At 45.6% G+C, this 19735-nt stretch overlaps 1 protein-coding gene across 1 annotated transcript in view; it reads right to left on the bottom strand.

The window, feature by feature from the left end:
• Nucleotides 1–4852: 4852 nt before the first annotated feature.
• The window catches only part of LOC139229261 (drebrin-like), a 218952-nt gene continuing 204069 nt past the window's right edge, over nucleotides 4853–19735 (bottom strand). The window contains exon 23 of the mRNA XM_070860923.1: nucleotides 4853–5983. Coding sequence (XP_070717024.1) covers nucleotides 5907–5983 — 77 coding nt within the window. The 3' untranslated portion in view covers nucleotides 4853–5906. The remainder of the gene's footprint in view (nucleotides 5984–19735) is intronic.

The following is a 19735-nucleotide window of genomic DNA, read 5'->3' as shown; positions in this document are numbered from 1 at the left end:
GCTAGCTCATTGAATGTATTCAAATCACAGATAGATAGATTTTTAACTAATAAGGGAATTAAGGGTTATGGGGAGAGGGCGGGTAAGTGGAGCTGAGTCCACGGCCAGATCAGTCATAATCTTGTTGAATGGCGGAGCAGGCTCAAGGGGCTAGATGGCCTACTCCTGTTCCTAATTCTTATGTTCTTATGTTATGTTCACAAGGCCCTCGGTCAGCAGCCCTGCAGGTTACATATAAACCTACGAACAATGATGGAAAGGCAAAGAGCACCCGGCCCAACCAGTCCGCCCCACACAACTGCGACATCCCTTACACTGAAACATTCTACACTCCACCCCAACCGGAGCCGTGTGATCTCCTGGGAGAGGCAAAAACCAGATAAAAACCCAGGCCAATTGGGGGGGAAAAAAATGGGAAAATTCCTCTCCGACCCATCCAGGCAATCGACACTAGTCCAGGAGATCACCCTGGCCGTATTTGATTCCCTGCAGTACTTACCATCGAATCACAGGGGTCACAGTCCAAGGATAAGGGGTAAGCCATTTAGGACCGAGATGCGGAGGAACTTCTTCACCCAGAGAGTGGTGAACCTGTGGAATTCTCTACCACAGAAAGTTGTTGAGGCCAATTCACTAAATATATTCAAAAAGGAGTTAGATGAGGTCCTTACTGCTAGGGGGATCAAGGGGTATGGCGAGAAAGCAGGAATGGGGTACTGAAGTTGAATGTTCAGCCATGAACTCATTGAATGGCGGTGCAGGCTAGAAGGGCCGAATGGCCTACTCCTGCACCTATTTTCTATGTTTCTATGTTTCTATGTCTATGAATCTGCACCAACCAACAAGAGGTCATCCAGTCTAATCCCACTTACCAGCTCTAGGTCCGTAACCCTGCAGGTTACGACACTTCAAGTGCCCATCCAAGCACCTTTTAAACGTGGTGAGGGTTTCTGCATCCACCACTCTTCCAGGCAGCGAGTTCCAGACCCCCACAACCCTCTGCGTGAAGAAGCCCCCCCCTCAAATCCCCTCTAAACCTTCCACCAACCACCTTAAACCTTTGCCCACTCGTAATTGGCCCCTCCACCAATGGAAATAGGCCCTTACTATCCACTATATAGAATCATAAAATAGTGCAGCAACAGAAGGAGGCCATTCGGCCCATCGAGTCTGTGCTGGCTCTTTTGAAGAACAATCCAGTTAGTCCCACTCCCGCTCTCGCTCTTTCCACATATCCCTGCAATTTTTTCTCCTTCAAGTATTTATCCAATTCTATTTTGAAAGTTATTATTGAATCTGTATCCACCACCTGATCAGGCATTGTGTAAAAATGTTTTTCTGCATGTCGTTTCTGGTTCTTTTGCCAATCACCTTAAATCTGTGCCCTCTGGTTATTGACCGTTCAGCTACTAGAAACAGTATCCCTTTATTAACTCTATCTAAACGCTTCACTATTTTAAACACCTCGATCAAATCAAATCCAGGCCCCTCAAAATTTTATACACCTCAATGAGGTCTCCCCTCAGCCTTCTGTTCCATGGAGAACAAACCCAGCCTATCCAATCTGTCCTCATAACTAAGATTCTCCATTCCAGGCAGCATCCACATAAATCTCCTCTGCACCCTCTCTAGTGCAATCACAACCTTCCAAGTATACAGCGACCAGAACTGCACGCAGTACTCCAGCGGTGGCCTAACCAAAGTATTATACAATTTAAGCATAACCTCCCTGCTCTTGTATTCTATGCCTCAGCTAATAAAGGCAAGCATTCCATATGCCTTCTTAACCATCTTATCCACCTGGCCTGCCACTTTCAGGGATCTGTGGACAAGCACTCCAAGGTCCCTTTCTTCATCTACACTTCTAAGTGGCCTACCGTTTAATGTGTATACCCTTTCCTTATTAGCCCTCCCCAAGTGCATTGCCTCACACTTTTCCGAATTAAATTCCATTTGCCACTGCTCTGCCCACCTGACCAGTAGATTGATATCCTCCTGCAGCCCATGACTTTCCTCTTCATTGTCAACCACACAGCCAATTTTAGTGTCATCTGCAAACCTTTTAATCATACCCTCTATATTCAAATCTAAATTGTTGATATATACCACAAAAAGCAAGGAACCCAGTATTGAGCCCTGCGGAACCCCACTGGAAACATCCTTCCAGTCACAAAAACACCGATCGACCATTACCCTTTGCTTCCTATCTCCAAGCCAATTTTGGATCGAACTTGCCACTTTGCCCTGGATCCCATGGGCTTTAACCTTCGTGACCAGTCTACCATGGTGGGACCTTATCAAAAGTTTTGTTAAAGTCTATATACACTACATCGTATGCACTATCCTCATCGACCCTCCTGGTTACCTCCTCGAAAAATTCAATCAGGTTAGTCAAACACGATCTTCCCTTAACAAATCCGTGCTGACTGTCCCTAATTAATCCTGGCCTTTCTAAATGTAGATTTATCCTGTCTTTCAGGATTTTTCCAATAATTTTCCCACCACTGAGGTTAGGCTGACGGGCCTGTAATTACTCGGCCTAACCCTTTCTCACTTCTTAAAAAGGGGTACCACATTAGCAGTCCTCCAGTCCTCCGGCACCATGCCCAGATCCAAAGAGGACTGGAAAATGATGGTCAAGGCCTCTGCTATTTCCTCTTTTACTTTGCTCAACAGCCTGGGATGCATTTCATCCGGGCCTGGGGACTTATCTACTTTCAAAGCTACCAAACCCCACAATACCTCCACGCTCGCTGTTTCAGCCAGAATTTCACATTCCTCCTCGATAGTAGTATCCTTTGCGAAAACAGACGCAAAATATTCCTAAAGAACCATACCCACATCTTCCGCCTCCACATAAAGATTACTCTCATGGTCTCTAATAGGCCCCACCCTTTCTTTAGTTATCCTCTTACTTTTAATATATTTATAGAACTTTGGGTTTTCCTTGATTTCACGAGCCAAAACTTTTCATGCTCTCTATTAGCATTCCTAATATCCTTTTTAATTTCACCTCTAAACGTTCTATATTCCTCCAAAGATTCTATAGTATTTAGCCGTTGGTATATGACATAAGCGTCCCTTTTATTCTTTATCCTCCCCTGTAAGTCCCTAGACATCCAAGGGGCTCTAGAATTGTTATTCCCACACTTTTTATTTAAGGGCACATGTTTGGCCTGAGCCTTCCGGATCTCCTCCTTGAATGCCTCCCACTGTTCCGACACTGATTTACCCACAAGTAGCTGTTTCCAATCCACTGTGGCCAAATCACTCCTTAACTTAGCAAAATTAGCTTTTCCCCAATTTGGAACTTTTATTCCAGGCCTATTCTTGTCCTTATCCATAACCAACTTGAATCTGACTGAATTATGGTCACTGGCACCCAAGTGCTCTCCCACTAATACCCCTTCAACCTGCCCAGCTTCATTCCACAAAACTAAATCCAAGACCTCCCCCTCTTGTGTTGGGCTTGTAACATACTGACTAAAAAAGTTCTCTTGAATGCATTTCAGGAATTCCGCACTCTCTATACCCTTCACACTATATTTGTCCCAATCAATATTAGAATAATTAAAATCCCCTACTATTACTGCCCTATGGTTTTTGGACTTCACAGAAATTTGCTACATATTTGCTCCTCTATCTCCCTCCCACTGTTAGGGGGTCTATAACACATGCCCAGCAGTGTGATCGCCCCTTTTTTATTTTTAAATTAGACCCATTTGATGATCCCTCTAATATATCATCCCTCCTCACCGCTGTCATAGTTTCTTTAATCAATAACCCCCCCGTCTTGTCTAAAAATCTTGTAACCAGGAATGTTGATCTGCCAAACCTGCCCCTCTTTCAGCCATGTCTCTGTAATGGCTATAATATCATACTCCCAAGTGTCTACCTGTGCTCTCAGCTCACCCGCTTTATTCGCTATACTCCTTGCATTGAAGTATATACCATTTAGCACAGGAAGATCTCCTTGATTACTACTTACTAACCCTTGTTTGCTCTGTTTTACAGATTCACTTTCTTGCTTTGCAACTTCTGCTTTACTTCCTTCCCTATTGAATTTGTTCTCAGGTTCCCACCCCCCTGCCAAGCTAGTTTAAACTCTCCCCAACAGCTCCAGCAAAACTCCCCGTGAGGATATTGGTCCCGGCTCTGTTGAGGTGCAATCCGTCCGGTTTGTACAGGTCCCATCTCCCCCAGAAATGGTCCCAATGCCTCAAGAATTTAAAGCCCTCCCCCTACACCAACTCTCCAGCCACACGTTCATCCTCTCTATCCTTCTATTCTTGTACTCATTAGCACGTAGCACCCCGGAGATTACTACCTTTGAGGTCCACCCCTGTAATTTTGATGTAGCTATGTTTAAATTGGGCAAACCAACTTCTGTGCCATTATTGAGCTTTAACCACAGCGGCTACTTCGCTGCAACAGGCATTCTTTTTATTCATTCCCGGGATGTGGGTGTCGCTGGAAATACCAGCATTTATTGTCCTTGAGAAGGGCAGTTAAGAGTCACAAATCGACCAGACCGGGTAAGCACGGCAGATTTCCTTCCCGAAAGGGCTTTCGTGAACCCGATGGGTTTTTCGGACAATCCACTAGTTTCATGGCCACCATTACTAGCTTTTTAAAAAAATTCCAGATTTATATTTAATTAACTGAATTTAAATTCCCCAGCTGCCGTGGTGGGATTTGAACTCGTGTCTTGGGATTATTAGTCCAGGCCTCTGTTACAAGTCCAGCAGTATAACCACTATGTCACTGTACCCGATAAACTACTAACTTAGAACAGTAACCCAAATCCACAGTTCAGGTATAGCCCAACATCTTTTTAAAATAGACCATTTTTATTCTGGTATTTATTTGTCAATTACTAACTCTGCCAAGCTTCAGTGAAGTAATTATATAATATACACAAGGTGTTCTAAGCGATAACCCTATAGGATGAGGTTCACAGTGCAGTGTCATCGCAGTTTGAATCGTGCTTTTTTTATACTTTGGTGCCCATGCCAGTGATAGTGATGCAGATTTCAAATGCTATTCCCATTTATGTATTGAGAACATTATTAGAACAGTGCTTTCCCATGAGTGCCTATTGAGGCAGACATGATAACATTATTTGAAAGGAATTGAGTAAGTATCTGAAAAGGAAACAATGGAAGGGAACGGGATTAGAAAACAAGGCTGATTGACAAGCACCAGCAGAGACACTTGTACAAGCAGCAGGAATTGTTGGTCCTGGGCGGTGAAATTGAGAGATGTTACAGCTCAGAGGGAGGCCATTTGGCCCATCGTGCCCATGCTGACCCTTTGTCATTGCGATCCAATTAATCCCACTCCCCTTGCCCTTTCCCCAGAGCCCTGCCCTGCAAATTTTTCCGTGCAAGTACTTATCCATTACATAGGATAGATGGCTCAGAAAGAGGCCATTCTGCCCAACCAGTCCATGCCGACAATCTAATTCCCATTTGAAAGTTGTTACTGAATCTGCTTCCTCCGCCCTTTCAGGCAGCACGTTCCCGATCACAATAACTCGCTGCGTAATAAAATGTCTCCTCATGTCGCCTCTGGTTCTTTTGCCAATTACCTTAAATCGGAGTCCCTGGTTACTGACCCTCTCTTTTCTCCTTATTCACTCTATCAAAACCCCTCATAATTTTGAACACCTCTATTAAATCTCCCATTGACCATCTCTGCTCACAGATAGAGAGGGAGACAGGCAGACGTGGACAAGGTGAGCTCCGTGACCGTGAGCATGCACATGCTTTGAGCGGAGATACATCAACATTCAATTTCTCACAAAAGGAAACAATTGTCGTTAATTAAACAGAAATCGAGAGTCTTGGAGTTTGCGCGATCCTGATCACATCCGCGTGGTGCCGATTTCCTGGTCCCCTGGTCTGTCACTCGTGCCCATCACTCTGCAGTGTCACATCAGTGGTGGCATCACCAGGCTTGAAGGAGCTTCCATCGTCACCAGCTGGTCGGAGAGAAAGAACCAGCTGAAAACACCCAGTGCACATCAATGTAAACTAAAACCACGATAACCACGTCAGCTCTGTGTCCGCCCCTAAAAAAACTCGGCAAATTCACCAACAGCGGCACTTTCAAACTCCCAATGGTCCAGCCTTTAGCACTCACATTCACCGCGACATTTCGGCAGCTACAGATCTCCTCAACCACACCCTCACCACTATCTTGGATGCCCCAGTCCCCATAAAGACCACCAATCTCTCTCACCCTGGCCAGGAACAGAAGTTGGGTAGTCACAGTTTAGCGGGGGGGGGCCAGGGTCGAGGGAGCAGGATGTGGCTCTCATGGACAGGATGAGCTCGGAGAGGTGATGAAGGGAGATGGGAGAGAAGCTGGAGAAAATCGCGAGTTCAGGACGAGGGCAGGCCGGAACTTTGGAGGAAGTCTCGCTCGGGGCAGGGAAGGACGAGACGGAGGCAGCTGAACAGAGGGTCTCAATCTGGGTGACAAAGACGACCATGAGCCCCTCGCCATTATCTTTGGAGGTGAGGTTGGAGGAGACAGGGGAGAGGATTTGAAGAAGACAGTTTGAAGTGGAGAAAAGACGCTGGGGGGTTATCTTTGAATTCCAAGATAACAGAATGATCCTGGAATAGTGAGCAGTATTGGCAGACAGGAGTAGGACCCGATAATGCTTTATGTGCTCCAGCCAGATCTGGCGGTGAAAGGCTAAACCTGTTGTCTGCCACATCTGTTCAAGTCTGCCTCCCTTGGACTTGAGGGAGCGATGATCGGGGCCGTATCAGGGGGAACGGCCAGGGTGAGAGAGAGTAATGGTATTAATAGGGACTCGGGCATCAAAGGTGATGGTGAGGGTGTGGTTGGTCAGATCGGTGGCTGCAGAACTGTCATGGTGAATGGAGGGCCAGTAATGGACAGTTGGAAAAAGGTGCAGTGCCAGAGGACTGGTGGATAGCTAACGTAATACCTATATTTAAGAACGGGGATAGAACATGTCGAGGGAATTATAGACCGGTCAGCTTAACATCGGAGGTAGGAACAATAATGGAATCCCTACTAAAGGGGAATATAGAATATCGAGAAACCAAAAACATAATAATGAATAGTCAGCATGGATTCCAAAAGGGAGAGTCTTGCTTGACCAACAGCATTGAATTTTTTGAAGAGGTAACAGAGAGAGTAGACAATGGTAATGCAGTAGGTGCCGAGACATCAGGAGCAGCACTGGGGATAAGAGCAGCACCCCAGGACACAGTGTGTGCCGACCTGACCTGACCCAGCTGTCTCATCGCACCAACCCTCTTCTCGATCTTCCTCGCTGCAATGCTCCATCCCACCCTCAGGAAGCTCCCCGCTGGAGTGGAGCTAATCTACAGAACAAACGGGAAACTGTTCAACCTCCGTCGCCTCTAGTCCCGATCCAACGTCGTCCCATCCTCTGTCGTCGAGCTACAGTACACGGACGATGCTTGCGTCTGCGCATACTCGGAGGCTGAACTCCAAACGTCCGTCAACACTTTCACCGAGGTGTTCGAGAGCATGGGCCTTACACTAAACATCCACAAGACAAAGGTCCTCCACCGACCTGACCCCGCCACACAGTACTGCACCCAATTATCAAAATCGACGAGGAGACCATGGACAACGTGGACCACTTTCCATACTTCGGGAGCCCACTATCAACAAGGGCAGACATCGCCGATGAGGTCCAACACCACATTCAGTATGCCAGTGCAGCCTTCGGTCGCCTGAGGAAGAGAGTGTTTGAAGACCAGGACCTCAAATCTGGCACCAAACTCATGGTCTACAGAGCAGTAGTGATACCCGCCCTCCTGTATGGTTCAAAGACATGGACCATATACAGCAGGCACCTCAAAGTACTGGAGAAGTACATAAGAACATAATAAGAACATAAGAATTAGGAACAGGAGTAGGCCATCTAGCCCCTCGAGCCTGCTCCGCCATTCAACAAGATCATGGCTGATCTGGTCGTGGACTCAGCTCCACTTACCCGCCCGCTCCCCGTAACCCTTAATTCCCTTATTGCTTAAAAATCTATCTATCTTTGACTTGAATACATTCAATGAGCTAGCCTCAACTGCTTCCTTGGGCAGAGAATTCCACAGATTCACAACCCTCTGGGAGAAGAAATTCCTTCTCAACTCGGTTTTAAATTGGCTCCTCTGTATTTTGAGGCTGTGCCCCCTAGTTCTAGTCTCCCCGACCAGTGGAAACAACCTCTCTGCCTCTATCTTGTCTATCCCTTTCATTATTTTAAATGTTTCTATAAGATCACTCCTCATCCTTCTGAACTCCAAGGAGTAAAGACCCAGTCTACTCAATCTATCATCATAAGTTAACCCCCTCATTTCTCGAATCAGCCGAGTGAATCGTCTCTGTACCCCCTCCAAAGCTAGTATATCCTTCCTTAAGTAAGGTGACCAGTACTCCAGGTGCGGCCTTACCAATACCCTATACAGTTGCAGAAGGACCTCCCTGCTTTTGTACTCCATCCCTCTCGCAATGAAGGCCAACATTCCATTCACCTTCCTGATTACCTGCTGCACCTGCAAACTAACTTTTTGGGATTCATGCACAAGGACCCCCAGGTCCCTCTGCACCGCAGCATGTTGTAATTTCTCCCCATTCAAATAATATTACCTTTTACTGTTTTTTTTCCCCCAAGGTGGATGACCTCACATTTTCCGACATTGTATTCCATCTGCCAAACCTTAGCCCATTTGCTTAACCTATCCAAATCTCCTTGCAGCCTCTCTGAGTCCTCTACACAACCCGCTTTCCCACTAATCTTTGTGTCATCTGCAAATTTTGTTACACTACACTCTGTCCCCTCTTCTAGGTCATCTATGTATATTGTAAACAGTTGTGATCCCTGTGGCACACCACTAACCACTGATTTCCAACCCGAAAAGGACCCATTTATCCCGACTCTCTGCTTTCTGTTCGCCAGCCAATTCTCTATCCATGCTAATACATTTCCTCTGACTCTGCGTACCTTTATCTTCTGCAGTAACCTTTTGTGTGGCACCTTATCGAATGCCTTTTGGAAATCTAAATACACCACATCCATCGGTACACCTCTATCCACCATGCTCGTTATATCCTCAAAGAATTCCAGTAAATTAGTTAAACATGATTTCCCCTTCATGAATCCATGTTGCGTCTGCTTGATTGCACTATTCCTATCTAGATGTCCCGCTATTTCTTCCTTAATGATAGTTTCAAGCATTTTCCCCACTACAGATGTTAAACTAACCGGCCTATAGTTACCTGCCTTTTGCCTGCCCCCTTTTTTAAACAGAGGCGTTACATTAGCTGCTTTCCAATCCGCTGGTACCTCCCCAGAGTCCAGAGAATTTTGGTAGATTATAACAAATGCATCTGCTATAACTTCCGCCATCTCTTTTAATACCCTGGGATGCATTTCATCAGGATCAGGGGACTTGTCTACCTTCAGTCCCATTAGTCTGTCCAGCACTACCTCCCTAGTGATAGTGATCATCTCAAGGTCCTCCCTTCCCACATTCCTATGACCAGCCATTTTTGGCATGGTTTTTGTGTCTTCCACCGTGAAGACGGAAGCAAAATAATTGTTTAAGGTCTCAGCCATTTCCACATTTCCCATTATTAAATCCCCCTTTTCATCTTCTAAGGGACCAACATTTACTTTAGTCACTCTTTTCCGTTTTATATATCTGTAAAAGCTTTTACTATCTGTTTTTATGTTTTGCGCAAGTTTACTTTCGTAATCTATCTTTCCTTTCTTTATTGCTTTCTTCGTCATTCTTTTCTGTTGTTTAAAATTTTCCCAATCTTCTAGTTTCCCACTAACCTTGGCCACCTTTTACACATTGGTCTTTGATTTGATACTTTCCTTTATTTCCTTGGTTATCCACGGCTGGTTATCTCTTCTCTTGCCGCCCTTCTTTTTCACTGGAATATATTTTTGTTGCGCATTATGAAAGAGCTCCTTAAAAGTCCTCCACTGTTCCTCAATTGTGCCACCGTTTAGTCCTTGTTTCCAGTCTACTTTAGCCAACTCTGCCCTCATCCCACTGTAGTCCCCTTTGTTTAAGCATAGTACACTCGTTTCTGACACAACTTCCTCACCCTCAATGTGTATTACAAATTCAACCATATTGTGATCACTCATTCCGAGAGGATCTTTTACGAGGAGATCGTTTATTTTTCCTATCTCATTACACAGGACCAGATCTAAGATAGCTTGCTCCCTTGTAGGTTCTGTAACATACTGTTCTAAGAAACAATCCCATATGCATTCTATGAATTCCTCCTCCAGGCTACCCCCTGCGATTTGATTTGACCAATCGATATGTAGGTTAAAATCCCCCATAACTACTGCCGTTCCTTTTTCACATGCCTCCATTATTCCCTTGATTATTGCCCGCCCCACCGTGAAGTTATTATTTGGGGGCCTATAAACTACGCCGACCAGTGACTTTTTCCCCTTACTATCTCTAATCTCCACCCACAATGATCGAACATTTTGTTCATTGGAGCCAATATCATCCCTCACAACTGCCCTGATATCATCCCTTATTAACAGAGCTACCACACCTCCTTTCCCTTCTTGCCTATCTTTCTGAATCGTCAGATACCCCTGTATGTTTAATTCCCAGTCTTGGCCACCCTGCAACCACGTTTCTGTAATGGCCACCAAATCATACCCATTTGTAATGATTTGTGCCGTCAACTCATTTACTTTATTTCTAATGCTGCGTGCATTTAGGTAGAGTGTTTTCATCCTAGTTTTTAAACCATGATTTTTAGTTTTTACCCCTCCTGCAGCCCTTTTATATTCAGTGGCCCTTTTTGTTTCTTGCCTTTGGTTTCTCTGCCCTCCACTTTTACTCATCTCTTTTCTGTCTTTTGTTTTTGTCTCCTTTTTGTTTCCCTCTGTCTCCCTGCATTGGTTCCCATCCCCCTGCCATATTAGTTTAACTCCTCCCCAACAGCACTAGCAAACACTCCCCCTAGGATATTGGTTCCGGTCCTGCCCAGGTGCAGACCGTCCGGTTTGTACTGGTCCCACCTCCCCCAGAACCGGTTCCAATGCCCCAGGAATTTGAATCCCTCCCTGCTGCACCACTGCTCAAGCCATGTATTCATCTGCGCTATCCTGCAATTCCTACTCTGACTAGCACGTGGCACTGGTAGCAATCCCGAGATTACTACTTTTGATGTCCTACTTTTTAATTTAACTCCTAGCTCCTTAAATTCGTCTCGTAGGACCTTATCCCTTTTTTTGCCTTTTTCGTTGGTACCAATGTGCACCACGACAACTGGCTGTTCTCCCTCCCTTTTCAGAATGTCCTGCACCCGCTCCGAGACATCCTTGACCCTTGCACCAGGGAGGCAACATACCATCCTGGAGTCTCGATTGCGGCCGCAGAAACGCCTATCTATTCCTCTTATGATTGAATCCCCTATCACTATCGCTCGCCCACTCTTTTTCCTGCCCTCCTGTACAACAGAGCCAGCCACGGTGCCATGAACTTGGCTGCTGTTGCTCTCCCCTGATGAGTCATCTCCCTCAACAGCACTCAAAGCGGTGTATCTGTTTTGCAGGGGGATGACCAGTACCACCAACGCTGCCTCCACAAGTTCCTGCAAATCCATTGGGAGGACAGACGCACCAACGTCAGTGTTCTCACTCAGGCCAACATCCCCAGCATCGAAGCACTGACCACATTCGATCAGCTCTGATGGACGGGCAACATCGTCCGCATGCTCGATACTGGACTCCCAAAACAAGTGCTCCACTCGGATCTCCTTCACGGCAAGCGAGCCCCAGGTGGGCAGAGGAAACGTTACAAGGACACCCTCAAATCCTCCCTGATAAAGTGCAACATCCCCACCGACACCTGGGGCTCCCTGGCCAAAGACCGCCCTAAGTGGAGGAAGTGCATCCGGGAGGGTGCTGAGCACCTCGAGTCTCGTCGCCGAGAGCATGCAGAAACCAAACGTCGACAGCTGAAGGAGCGTGCGGCAAACCAGACTCCCCACCCACCCGTCCCTCCAACCTCACCTGCCCCACCTGTGACAGAGACTGTCGGTCCCACATTGGACTCTTCAGTCACCTGAGAACTCAGTGTGGAAGGCAGTCATCTTCGACTCATGGCGAATGATACTTAAGGGGTTGACTGTGGATGGGCAATGGCAGACATTTAGAGACCGCATGGATGAACTCCAACAATTGTACATTCCTGTCTGGCGTAAAAATAAAAAAGGGAAATCAGGGATAGTATTAAAGCTAAGGAAGTAGCATACAAATTGGCCAGAAATAGCAGTGAACCCGGGGACTGGGAGAAATTTAGAACTCAGCAGAGGAGGACAAAGGGTTTGATTAGGGCAGGGAAAATAGAGTACGAGAGGAAGCTTGCAGGGAACATTAAGACGGACTGCAAAAGCTTCTATAGATATGTAAAGAGAAAAAGGTTAGTAAAGACAAACGTAGGTCCCCTGCAGTCAGAATCAGGGGAAGTCATAACGGGGAACAAAGAAATGGCGGACCAATTGAACAAGTACTTTGGTTCAGTATTCACGAAGGAGGACACAAACAACCTTCCGGTTATAAAAGGGGTCAGAGGATCTAGTAAGGAGGAGGAACTGAGGGAAATCCTTATTAGTCGGGAAATTGTGTTGGGGAAATTAATGAAATTGAAGGCCGATAAATCCCCAGGGCTTGATGAACTGCATCCCAGAGTACTTAAGGAGGTGGCCTTGGAAATAGCGGATACATTGACAGTCATTTTCCAACATTCCATTGACTCTGGATCAGTTCCTATCGAGTGGAGGGTAGCCAATGTAACCCCACTTTTTAAAAAAGGAGGGAGAGAGAAAACAGGGAATTATAGACCGGTCAGCCTGACATCAGTAGTGGGTAAAATGATGGAATCAATTATTATGGATATCATAGCAGCGCATTTGGAAAGAGGTGACATGATAGGTCCAAGTCAACATGGATTTGTGAAAGGGAAATCATGCTTGACAAATCTTCTAGAATTTTTTGAGGATGTTTCCAGTAGAGTGGACAAGAGAACCAGTTGATGTGGTATATTTGGACTTTCAGAAGGCTTTCGACAAGGTCCCACACAAAAGATTAATGTGCAAAGTTAAAGCACATGGGATTGGGGGTAGTGTGCTGACATGGATTGAGAACTGGTTGGCAGACAGGAAGCAAAGAGTAGGAGTAAATGGGTACTTTTCAGAATGGCAGGCAGTGACTAGTGGGGTACCGCAAGGTTCTGTGCTGGGGCCCCAGCTGTTTACACTGTACATTAATGATTTAGACGAGGGGAATAAATGTAGTATCACCAAATTTGCGGATGACACTAAGTTGGGTGGCAGTGTGAGCTGCGAGGAGGATGCTATGAGGCTGCAGAGCGACTTGGATAGGTTAGGTGAGTGGGCAAATTCATGGCAGATGAAGTATAATGTGGATAAATGTGAGGTTATCCACTTTGGTGGTAAAAACAGAGAGACAGACTATTATCTGAATGGTGACAGATTAGGAAAAGGGGAGGTGCAACGAGACCTGGGTGTCATGGTACATCAGTCATTGAAGGTTGGCATGCAGATACAGCAGGCGGTTAAGAAAGCAAATGGCATGTTGGCCTTCATAGCGAGGGGATTTGAGTACAGGGGCAGGGAGGTGTTGCTACAGTTGTACAGGGTCTTGGTGAGGCCACACCTGGAGTATTGTGTACAGTTTTGTTCTCCTAACTTGAGGAAGGACATTCTTGCTATTGAGGGAGTGCAGCGAAGGTTCACCAGACTGATTCCCGGGATGGCAGGGCTGACCTATCAAGAAAGACTGGATCAACTGGGCTTGTATTCACTGGAGTTCAGAAGAATGAGAGGGGACCTCATAGAAACGTTTAAAATTCTGACGGGTTAGACAGGTTAGATGCAGGAAGAACGTTCCCAATGTTGGGGAAGTCCAGAACCAGGGGTCACAGTCTAAGGATAAGGGGTAAGCCATTTAGGACCGAGATGAGGAGAAACTTCTTCACCCAGAGAGTGGTGAACCTGTGGAATTCTCTACCACAGAAAGTTGTTGAGGCCAATTCACTAAATATATTCAAAAAAGGGTTAGATGTAGTCCTTACTACTAAGGGGATCAAGGGGTATGGTGAGAAAGCAGGAATGGGGTACTGAAGTTGTATGTTCAGCCATGAACTCATTGAATGGCGGTGCAGGCTCGAAGGGCCGAATGGCCTACTCCTGCACCTATTTTCTATGTTTCTATGACTCCGAGGGACTGGCTAAGGAGAAGAGAGAGTAGACCATGGTTATGCAGTAGTTATAATTTATCTAGATTTACAAAAGGCCTTCGATAAGGTAGCCCATGAACATAAGAAATAGGAGCAGGAGTAGTCATTTAGCCCCTCAAGCCTGCTCCGTCATTTAATAATATCATGGCTGATCTGATCTTGGCCTCAACTTCAGTTTCCTGCCTTTTCCCCATGACCCTTGAATCCCCGATAGTTCAAGAATCTGTCCATCTCCTCCTTGAATATATTCAATGACCCCCATCTCCACAGCTCTCTGGGGCAGAGAATTCCCAAGATTCACGCACTCAGAGAAAAGATTCTTCCGTATCTCTGTCTTAAATAGATGGCCCTTTATTCTGAAACTGTGCCCCCTTGTTCTAAATTCCCCCACGAGAAGGAACATCCTCTCTGCATCTCTGAACAAGGTCAGAGAATGTGGAGCCAGGGGACAAGTACAGAATGGATAGCTCGCTGGCTTCAAGACAGGAAGCAGAGAGAGTGGGGGTAAAGGGAGCTATTCACAGTGGCAGAAGGTGGGTAGTGGTGTTCCACAAGGATCAGTGCTGGGACCACTGTTGTTCACTATTTATATTAATGATTTAGACTTTGGAATCAAAAACACAATTTCTAAATTTGCAGATGACACAAAATTGGGAGTGATCGTCAATACTGAGGACTGCAACAAATGACAGGAGGACATTAATAAACTTGCAGAATGGGCCTATAATGGGCAAATGAAGTTCAATGCCGATAAATGTGAGGTATTACACTTTGGTTGGAAGAATTGGGAGGTCACTTATTACTTGGAGGGTGAGAGTCTGGGTGGGGTAGAGGAACAAAGGGATCTCGGATACAAATACACAAATCACTAAACGTGACACAGGTTAACAAGGTTATAAATAGCAAACCAAGCACTAGTGTTTATTTCGAGAGCGATAGAATTGAAAAGTAGGGAAGTTATGCTAAACCTGTCTGGAACCTGGGTTAGACCACAGCACACAGTTCTGGTCGCCATATTATAAAAAGGATATAGAGGCACTGGAGAGGGTGCAGAGAAGATTTACAAGGATGATACCAGAAATGCGAGGGTATACCTATCAGGAAAGGATGAACAGGCTGGGTCTTTTCTCTTGAATACATAAAGCCTGGTAGAGGTCTTTAAAATGATGAAAGGTTTTGATAGAGGGGATGCAGAGAGAATGTTTCCACTTGTGGGGAAGAGCAAAACTAGAGGCCATCAATATAAGATAGTCACCCAGAAATCCTCCCTGGTGCCAGGGTCAAGGATGTCACTGAGTGGCTGCAGGGCATTCTGGGGGGAGAGGGTGAACAGCCAGAGGTCGTGGTCCATAGCGGGACCAATGACAGAGGTAGGAAGAGGGATCAGATCCTGCAGGCAGAGTTTAGGGAACTAGGAGAGAGATTAAAAAGCAGGACCTCAAAAAGTAGTAATCTCTGGATTACTCCCGATGCCACGAGCTAGTGAGTACAGAAATAGGAGGATAGAGCGGATGAATACGTGGCTGGAGAGATGGTGCAGGAGCGAGGGCTTTAGTTTCCTGGGGCATTGGGACTGTTTCTGGGGGACCTGTACAAACCGGACAGGTTGCACCTCAACAGTATCCTCACGGGAGGGTTTGCTGGTGCTGTTGGGGGGGGTTTACACAAGCTTGGCAGGGGGATGGGAACCTGAAAATAGATTCAGTGGGGAGAGAAGCAAAGCTGGAATTGGGCAGCAGAAAATTAGTGAACGAGTTTGGAAGGCAGAGGAAACAAAGGCTGGAAAATAGACAACAAGGAAGGTTGGCTCCACTAAATGGTATATACTTCAATGCAAGGAGCCCAGGGAATAAGGCAGATGAGCTGAGAGCACAGATAGACACGTGGGAGTATGAGGTTATTTCCCCTGGCTCAAGAGTCTAGAACCAGGAGTCTCAGAATAAGGGGTCGGCCATTTAGGACTGTGGGTAGGAGAAACTTCTTCACTCAGAGGGTGGTGAATCTTTGGAATTCTCTGCCCCAGTGGGCTGTGGAGGCTCAGTCAGTGAGTATATTCAAGACACAGATCGATAGATTGTTGGACACTGAGGGAACCGAGGGATATGGGGATCGGGCGGGAAAGTGGAGTTAAGGTCGAAGATCAGCCGTGATCTTATTAAATGGCGGAGCAGGCTCGAGGGGCCGAATGGCCGACTCCTGCTCCTAATCCTTATTTTCTTATGCATTTAGGGAAGCTCGATGAACACAAGAGGGAGAAAGAAATAGAAGGATGTGTTGATGGGGATAGATGACAAGGGGTGGGAGGAGGTTCGTGTGAAGCCTAAACACCGACATGGAGCCCTTAGGCTGAATGGCCTGTGTCTGTGCTGTAGATACTGTGTAATGTAGTAATGCACATACACACAAACAGATATACACACACACAAACAGATATACACATAGATATAAATACACACATAGATATATACACACACACACACACACACATAGATATACACACAGATATAAATACACACACATAGATATATACACACACACACACACAGATATACACACACACATAGATATACACACACACAGATATACACACACACACATAGATATATACACACACACACACACAGATATACACACACACATAGATATACACACACACAGATATACACACACACACATAGATATATACACACACACACACACAGATATACACACATAAATATATACACACAGGCATAGATATATACACACACGCATAGATATAAATACACACATATAGATATATACACACACACACACACACACATAGATATACACACAGATATAAATACACACACATAGATATATACACACACACACACACACACACACACACAGATATACACACACACACATAGATATACACACAGATATAAATACACACACATAGATATATACACACACACGCACACAGATATACACACACACACATAGATATACACACATAAATATATACACACAGGTATAGATATATACACACACGCATAGATATAAATACACACATATAGATATATACACACACACACACACACACACACACATAGATATACACACACACGCACACAAACACATATGTACACACACACACACAAACACATATATACACACACACACACACTGACATAGATATACACACACAAAGATACACACACAGACATAGATACTAGGGGACCGAGGGTCTAGCGGGAAGGAGGAACAAAGGGAAATTCTTATTAGTCAGAAAATGGTGTTAGGGAAATTGATAGGATTGGAGGCTGATAAATCCACATGGCCTGATAGTCTGCATCCCAGAATACTTAAGGAAGTGGCCCAAGAAATAGTGGATGCATTGGTGGTCAGTTTCCAACAGTCTATCGACTCTGGATCAGTTCCTATGGACTGGGGGGTAGCTAATGTAACACCAATTTTTAAAAAAGGTGGGAGAGAGAAAACAGGGAATTATAAACCGGTCAGCCTGACATCAGTAGTGGGGAAAATGTTGGAATCAATTATTAAAGATGTAATAGCAGCGCGTTTGGAAAGCAGTGACAGGATCGGTCCAAGTCAGCATGGATTTATGAAAGGGAAATCATGCTTGACAAATCTTCTGGAATTTTTTGAGGATGTAACTAATAGAGTGGATAAGGGAGAACCAGTGGATGTGGTGTATTTGGACTTTCAAAAGGCTTTTCACAAGGTCCCACACAAGAGATTGGTGTGCAAAATTAAGGCACATGGTATTGGGGGTAATGTATTGACGTGGGTAGAGAACTGGTTGGCAGACAGGAAACAGAGAGTGGGAATAAACAGGTCCTTTTCAGAATAGCAGGCAGTGACTAGTGGGGTACCGCAAGGTTCATTGCTGGGACCCCAGCTCTTTACAATATACATTAATGATTTAGACGAAGGAATTGAATGTAATATCTCCAAGTTTGCAGATGACACTAAGCTGGGTGGCGGTGTGAGCTGTGAGGAGGATGCTAAGAGGCTGCAGGGTGACTTGGACAGGTTAGGTGAGTGGGCAAATGCATGGCAGATGCAGTATAATGTGGATAAATGTGAGGTTATCCACTTTGGGGGCAAAATCTGGAAGGTAGATTATTATCTGAATGGTGACAGATTAGTAAAAGGGGAGGTGCAACGAGACCTGGGTGTCATGGTACATCAGTCATTGAAAGTTGGCATGCAGGTACAGCAGGCGGTTAAGGCGGCAAATGGCATGTTGGCCTTCATAGCTAGGGGATTTGAGTACAGGGGCAGGGGGGTCTTACTGCAGTTGTACAGGGCCTTAGTGAGGCCTCACCTGGAATATTGTGTTCAGTTTTGGTCTAATCTGAGGAAGGACGTTCTTGCTATTGAGGGAGTGCAGTGAAGGTTCACCAGACTGATTCCCGGGATGGCAGGACTGACATATGAGGAAAGACTGGATCGGCTAGACTTATACTCACTGGAATTTAGAAGAATGAGAGGGGATCTCATAGAAACTTATAAAATTCTGACGGGATTGGACAGGTTAGATGCAGGAAGAATGTTCCCGATGTTGAGGAAGTCCAGAACCAGGGGTCACAGTCTAAGGATAAGGGGGAAGCCATTTAGGACCGAGATGAGGAGAAACTTTTTCACCCAGAAAGTGGTGAACCTGTGGAATTTTCTACCACAGAAAGTTGTTGATGCCAGTTCATTGGATATATTCAAGAGGGAGTTAGATGTGGCCCTTACGGCTAAAGGGATCAAGGGGTATGGAGAGAAAGCAGGAAAGGGGTACTGAGGGAATGATCAGCCATGAACTCATTGAATGGCGGTGCAGGCTCGAAGGGCCGAATGGCCTGCTCCTGCACCTATTTTCTATCTTTCTGTTTCTATATACACACACATAGACACACAGATATGTACACAGAGATATATACAGACACACACACACAGATATATACAGTCACACACATAGATATACACACACACTTAGATATACAGACACACACACACAGACATACAGAAACACATCACAGATATACAGACACACATACATATACACACACATCATCATCATCATCATAGGCAGTCCCTCGAAATCGAGGAAGACTTGCTTCCACTCTAAAAGTGAGTTCTCAGGTGACTGAACAGTCCAATACAGGAATTACAGTCTCTGTCACAGGTGGGACAGACAGTGGTTGAGGGAAGGGGAGGGTGAGTCTGGTTTGCCGCACGCTCCTTCCGCTGCCTACGCTTGATTTCTGCATGCTCTCGGCGACGAGACTCGAGGTGCTCAGCGCCCTCCCGGATGCACTTCCTCCACTTAGGGCGGTCTTTGGTCAGGGACTCCCAGGTGTCGGTGGGGATGTTGCACTTTATCAGGGAGGCTTTGAGGGTGTCCTTGTAATGTTTCCTCTGCCCACCTGGGGTTCGCT

Source organism: Pristiophorus japonicus, chromosome 2 (genome assembly GCF_044704955.1).
Source record: "Pristiophorus japonicus isolate sPriJap1 chromosome 2, sPriJap1.hap1, whole genome shotgun sequence".
NCBI classification, from domain to species: Eukaryota; Metazoa; Chordata; class Chondrichthyes; family Pristiophoridae; genus Pristiophorus; species Pristiophorus japonicus.
This window is presented reverse-complemented; position numbering and strand designations above follow the sequence as displayed.